Source organism: Triticum aestivum, chromosome 7B (assembly GCF_018294505.1).
Source record: "Triticum aestivum cultivar Chinese Spring chromosome 7B, IWGSC CS RefSeq v2.1, whole genome shotgun sequence".
NCBI classification, from domain to species: domain Eukaryota; kingdom Viridiplantae; phylum Streptophyta; class Magnoliopsida; order Poales; family Poaceae; genus Triticum; species Triticum aestivum.
In genome coordinates this window covers 561664386-561671274 of record NC_057813.1, presented here as the reverse complement: position 1 = coordinate 561671274, position 6889 = coordinate 561664386, and the positions used below count along the sequence as shown (strand labels likewise).

Here is a 6889-nt window from a genome sequence, read left to right as displayed (position 1 = left end):
AAAAGGTATTGTGAGTATGAAATGTTTGTCACCTTTTCAAAAAAATGGTCAACGCGCGTTTAAAAATATTCTTTTGAAAAAAGATCAATCCATATTATAAAAAAAAACATGTATATACAAGTAAAAGATAGTACATGGAAAAAAACAAATAGAAAATGGGGGAGAAAGAACCGAAATAAAACTCTGCTCATGGAGTTGGCGGAGCGCAGAGGCATTGGTGAAATAAATTACAGTCACGTATATTACTTTATTTCCTCCAAATACATTTCACAAACCCATCTCAGATCGCTAACTCGTGTACACTACATGCGCGTATATGACCTTATTTCTCCAAATACACTTCACAGTAAATCCCAACTCCGATCACTAACCTTGTACACACTACATGCGCGATTTAGGCTTGCCGAGGAACGGGTAGTCGGTGTAGCCCACGACGGGGTCAGGGGTGTAGAACGTCTTCCTCACGTACTTGTTGAGGCCGGCGTTGAGCCTGAGCCGCTCGACCAGGTCCGGGTTGGAAATGAACAGCCGCCCGAACGACACCAGGTCGGCGTCGCCGCTCTCCACCGCCTCCAGCCCGAGCTCCCGCGTGTAGCCGCCGCTGCACATGAACGTGCCCTGGTATGCACCCCGCAAGGTGCGCATCAGGCGGCTCTCTTCCTCGGCGCTGCCGTGCGGGCCTGACTCCGTCTGCCCGTAGGCCGCGTACCTCGGCTGCGTCACGTGGAGGTAGGCGAGCTGCCCGGCTTCCTGCTGGAGGGCGTTGACCCGCTCAACGACGGCCATGCCGAGCTGCATCGGGTTCGAGTCGTAAGCGTCAAGGTGGTCAATGGCCGGTGACACCCTCACCGCAGTTCGTTCTGCTCCGATGGCAGATACCACGGCTCGGGTCACCTCGAGTAGAAACTTGCAACGGTTGGTGAGCGATCCGCCGTACTCATCGGTGCGGTCGTTTATGCCGTCCTTGAGAAACTGATCGATGATGTAGCCATGAGCGCCGTGGATCTCAATGCCATCGAAGCCTGGGGATGCAGTTCATCTCCATATCAGCTTACAACTTACAGGGGTCGTTTCCGCTCGTTTAGGTTTATATGGTTGGATGCAAAGGTTTGTGAATTTAAGCATGCCGTTTACCTGCTTTGATGGCGTTTATGGCGGCTTGGCGATATTGCTCAACTATGTCCGGTATTTCCGATGTCGCAAGGCGCCTTGGCGTGGGATACGTTCCATATGAACCATCAGGCAACAATATCTTCCACCTTGCTGATATCGGCTTACCAGTTGAGGATATTGGAGCAGCGCCGTCTGGCTGGTATACTGGTGGATGAAAGAACATTAGTCAAAATTGGAGAACAGATGGTACGTTTACATGCTGTTCATGCTCAAATCTGATGACAGAATAGCAGTTCAGATTTCCAACATAAAGTCAAAGTCATGAATTTTTCAAGAACACAAGAGTTATGACGTTTGTGGTCTTCTATGTTTTGACGATTTCAATATGTTGTAATCCAGATAGATAAAACTATAAATCAATCACGTCCCGGAGTCTCAAGAAAAAATAAAAGTGGATGCAAAGATATATCTTCAAGGGCAACTGATAATCTAGGGCGATTGCGTTTAGTAAACCTGTTGCGGATTTCAAAGAAACTGTGTTACCATTACACACATAAATACACACCTTGGTGAGAAGCTCTGCCTACGTGCCATAATTGGCAGAAAAAGATGCCTCCCTTGGCATGAACAGCATCCACCACCTTTTTCCATCCATCTATCTGCTCTTGATTGTATATTCCAGGGACATGAGGAAACCTATCCAACAATGTTTTATTAGTTAATCTTCTGAATTGGCGGTAGAAAACTAAGATAAACTTGCTATATGTCCATCAAGTGTGAGAATCAGAAGAGCCTCTACTAGACATAAATTACGGTAAATATCTCTAGAAAAGGGCAGATTGTTTGAAAAGAGAAAAAAATCGTGTGTGGAAGTTTACAATTTTACGCAGAAACTACAAGATCAAATTTAATTTTGTACAAAAGATGCAAATTTAAAACTTAGGCGAACAGTGACCCCCACTGACTCTTGTTCAATATGTAATTTTTTCCTTGTATGTTGCAAATACCACTGAGTTTGATGTAAGAATTCATTTATACATCAGGTAAATGTAGTCTAGGACTCCCAGATGTTTTCCTCAAAACAGTATACGCATGGTTGTAGAATTAGGTCTCCCCTATAGTTTATTTTTCATTTGGAGAGCACATGATTTTCATGGAATCCAGGATCCAGCTCATTTTTACGGATGATATATCTCTCCAGTTTCCAAATATCTATACCACGATCATACATAATACAGTAGGTGTGAAGCATTTGGTTAATGGGACCTGACTACTGGTCCCTTCTATATTTGTTATTACTTAGCTTGAGCAGCTGACAGGAAGCCATCTCTTGTTTTTCATGATTGCAAAAGCTTAAGTACTTGAGCTATCTAGAAAAAACACTAAAACTACTTGCGAATCCAATGCATCTCTCTGAAGATAAATCATAATGTAGGTGTTGCCATGTATGATGATTTCCCTACTCATACTCTGCAACTCCACTTGAAAAGGGCATGGAGTCAGAAAAAAAGGCTACGAGCTTCTGATGGATATTCAATCACATGGTCAGACTGTGGGTACATTAGAGTCAAAGCGCAACAGGAACCTACTTTAGTGATCTAAACGCTCTTATATTAATTTACAGAGGGAGTAGTTGCTAATTAAATATGTCCTGAACCACAATTGACGCACTTATAGTACAAGTTTAAGGAACTTACTCCGGTTCCCAAGATCAGGGACCTAAATCACAAGCCGAACATATGTTACTCGTTATACTACTTTAAACTATGAAGCAAGGTAGGTCCTCGGTGCTCGTCACTCAACCACCACCTATGAATAGAAATAATGGAAACCAAAGCTAGTACTCTAACCAAATATCCAACGACAAAATGGCCTAACAACCACACTTAAGAGAATCATTCTGCCAGATACTCAGATCTAGCAGGAATATTTATCAGAGGAATGCGCACGCAGTGCTACCAGTAAACAAATCCAAGACCGAGTAAACGACAGTACGACGAGCGCGGATTCTGAAACAGGGACAGTAAACTAGTCCGGACAAGAGCATCGACCATGTGCGGACCATGGAGCGGAGCGAGAGAGAGGTATGAAGTGACGAGATTACCCCGGCCCGGCCGGCGAGACGACGGTGCCCTCGGAGATGAGCAGCCCTCCCTGGGTGGAGCGCTGCGAGTAGTACTCCGCCAGCGCCGGCCCCGGCAGCCCGCCGATGGCCCTGCACCTCGTCATCGGCGCCAGCACCACCCTGCGCGCAGAAATGGTCGCCAGAGTCGAACGAGTGAGCGAAGACCAGAGACGGCCGAATTTTCGGCGCGGATTGAAGGGGGTGGCGGCTCACCGGTGGGCGAGGCTGAAGCGGCGCATCTGGTACGGCGAGAAGAGCGTGGACCGCTGGTCCGGCGCCGGCCGATCCATCTGGAGCTCTCGCGCTGGATCGAGAGGGGCAGTGGGCGAGGCGGGGGAGAGGAGGGGGAAAAGAGGGCGCGGCGAGAAGCCAATTGTGGGAGGCAAAGGAAGAATTGGGTGGGAATGGGATGGTGGGCTTCGAAAGCGAACGAATTAAAGCGCACGCGGGGTGTTAAAAGGCGGGCGCTGGAGGAGGTCTTTTTCAGCATGTGGTTTGCGTGTTGACACTTGGATGCAATGATATGAATCTGAAAGCACGCCCCCGATCATCGAGGTGAAAACCTTTTCTTCAGCTATGTGTTGATTTTGACATAGCAATAAATTTATTTATTTATTTATTTGCTAAAGAGCAAAAATAATAATTGAAATGGTCTTAGATGAACACGTTCTCAACGATGAAAGTCATTAGTCTCGTTAGGACGAACAATTTTGCTTCTCATCATCTCCCATTCTCAATCCAAGGTCATATGCAAGCTGTAGAACCGGATCATGGTCAAGGATAGAAGCTTACAAAAGTCAGGGTTTTTTTTTTTGCGAATTTGCAAAAATCAGGTTGATATTCCGAGCCTACATAAGGATGCATCCCTTGCTCAGTTAACCGTCGAACAGCTCGACCCACGTCTGACCTGCATCTTCAACGTTGACCCACAAATTTCCTCTCGCATCCGTCCATGGACACGGACATGGGAGTCGGCCATTCAGCGTTGTCCGCGTACATTTCAACCATTGTTTGAACTAAACGGACGAAATCCATGCAAGCACGTGGAATTCATATAAACTAAACAAAATTCATTACATTTTGTAAAGTTTTTAACTAAAAACTATACCGGACTAAGGTAAAATTAGTCTACAGTCGGCACCGACGGATATCCATTCCCATGACATGATACCCTTGACTAGTCTACGGTCGGTCATAGCGGATCTCCATTGCCTTCCCCATGTCCGGCAGCCCGCTCATCGGACTGGTGTGAGCTCCGGAAGTATATGCTTCAACACAAAGGGCGGCTCGCTGATGTCTACTACACAACTTTATTCTTGTAGACTCGTGTTGGGCCTCCATGCGCAGAGTTTTATAGGACAGTAGCAATTTTCCTACAACTAGATGACCTAAGTTTTATCAATCCGTGAGAGACATAGGATGGAGATGGTCTCTCTCAAACAACCATGCAACCAAATAACAAAGAGTCTCTTATGTCCCCAACACATCAAATACAATGGTAAATTATATAGGTGCACTAGTTCGATGAAGAGATGATGATACAAATATAGTAATGATAGTAGATATTAATTTTTGTAATAGGAACAATAAAAAATAGCAAGGTAGCAAGTAACAAGAGTGAGCACGAACGATATTGCAATGCTTGAAAATGAGGCCTAGGGTTTGTACTTTCGCTAGTGCAATCTCTCAAGAATGCTAATATAATTGGATCATATAACCATCCCTCAACGTGCGATGAAGAATCACTTCAAAGTTCTTATCTAGCAGAGAACATAAGACGAAATTGTTTGTAGAGTACGAAACCACCTTAAAGTTATCCTTTCCGATTGATCTATCCAATAGTTCGTACTAAAATAATACCAAGTTATCCTTTCCGATCGATCTATCTAATAGTTTGTACTAAAATAACACCATATGGTATACATCAACCAACTCTAATGTCACCTATATGCTCCAATGTCACCACGAGTATCCGTGAGTTGATTATATGATATGCATCAAACAATTCAGATTCATAATACTCAATCCAATCCAAAGAACCTTCAAGAGTGCCCCAACATTTCTACCAGAGAAACAAAGACGAGAACATGCATCAAGACACGTACACATACTTGTCCGGTTGGCTCTTGCGCCTCTCTTTGAGCATGTGGTCTCGGGTTCGAGTACTCTTCCTGGCTTAATAAACCACCTCTTTTTTGGTTGGCATAGCCACTGACAAAAGTGTCCCACAAGCTAGTAATTGCACCCATCACCTATGACCATGAAGCCACTAACAAAGGTGTCCCACGCGCCAGTAACTGCGACCACAACCTACGACCGCGCAGCCGCTGACAAAGCTATCCCACAAGTCAGAATATGTGCCCACCATCTACGACCGTGCAGCCGCTGACACAGGTGTTCCACAAGTTAGAATATGCACCCATCATCTACGAGTGCGCAGCCGCTGACAAAGGTGTACCACAAGTCAGTATATGTGCCCACAATCTACGAGCGAGCAACCGCTGACAAGGGTGTCCCACGCGTCAGAAACCACACCAAGTAACGGTCAAAGACTTTGACCCGACGGCAAACCCCCGTTTGGGCTTTTGCGAGGGTGGGCCGCGCAGTGGAGGGGAAAACTGAGGACTGGCTTAGAGCGTGGGCAAAATTGAGAAGAACTAAGCGAAGAGGGGCACAAAAATAGAAATTCCTTAAAATATCCCCATGGGATAATATCAAGATCCCAACACTCTGGCACACAATGATTCATTGTTGTCAATCAACCTCCAGCACTGTTTTGCTAGCATCACCAAATTAAAACTATGAACGTCATGAAAACCCATACCTCCTCGTTCCTTTGGCACACATATTTTTCATCATGCAAACCAATGCATCCTTCACTGGTCATCCTCGTCACCCCACCAATACTATGACATTGCATCAGTGATCCCCTTACATTTTTTAGGGAATTTAAACACACTCATCGTGTATGTAGGGATGATTTGGGCCACTGCTTTCAGTAAGGCCTGCTTTCCTCCAAATGAGAGGGTTCTCTCTTTCCATCCATTTACAAGTTTTTGTATCCTCTCCATTTAGAGATGGCTTGGGCCAGAAGCAGAAGCATACAAAGTCAAAGCTTATGGACATCTCTCTCAAGAATAATACTTATACATGTATGCTCCTCTGTCATACCATGACCCGGACACTAATTCATGCGAATTGAAGGGTTAAAATAGTATGTTCTTGTACCAGATGCCGTCTTCTCCAAAGACGTATTCGCTGCGTGCCGGTGTCGTTGATCAATCTCATCTCGTGAGTGTGCCCGTGAGCATGCACTTGGGCCGGCTGGCTGCCTTGGCGACATGACATGCCAGTGTCGTTCGGCCTAGACGCGAACAACGTACATATGTAGTTGCTTGCAAGTCCACAGGAGATGAGAGCCATAAGCAGAAGCTACAAAGGAACTGATAGATCGTTTGGAAATTGGCACAATCGGCCCGCAAGGGGTATATCATGCATATACCTGTACCGAGAGAGCCATCTGACTCTCCTCTAGCACGAGGCTACCAAGTAGGCCTAGTACAAACTGTTCGCATAAACAGTTTTGGGAAGGTTTTATGGACTCATTCGGTCCGGTGTTAGCTCATGCTCTCTCTCTCTCTCTCTCTCTCT

General features: G+C 45.5%; 1 protein-coding gene across 1 annotated transcript; it reads right to left on the bottom strand.

Annotated features, from left to right (window-relative positions):
• Positions 1-218: 218 nt before the first annotated feature.
• LOC123159727 (12-oxophytodienoate reductase 7) lies at positions 219-3672 on the bottom strand. Its single transcript, XM_044577539.1, has 5 exons — positions 3452-3672; positions 3218-3358; positions 1679-1809; positions 1135-1317; positions 219-1022 (listed from the first exon to the last, which is right to left on the bottom strand). The coding sequence occupies exons 1-5, from the start codon at positions 3526-3528 to the stop codon at positions 382-384; spliced, it is 1173 nt and encodes a 390-aa protein (XP_044433474.1). The 5' UTR covers positions 3529-3672; the 3' UTR covers positions 219-381.
• Positions 3673-6889: the final 3217 nt, after the last annotated feature.

What these genes read in the sequence shown, in the direction of transcription:
- LOC123159727 (XM_044577539.1), bottom strand. Translation starts at nt 3,528, where the DNA reads ATGGATCGGCCGGCGCCGGACCAGCGGTCCACGCTCTTCTCGCCGTAC. An exon ending in AGGCAGAGCTTCTCACCAAG is followed by an intron (nt 1,318 to 1,678) that starts GTGTGTATTTAT and finishes TTCATCCACCAG; the next exon opens with TATACCAGCCAGACGGCGCT. An exon ending in CATAAACGCCATCAAAGCAG is followed by an intron (nt 1,023 to 1,134) that starts GTAAACGGCATG and finishes CTGCATCCCCAG; the next exon opens with GCTTCGATGGCATTGAGATC.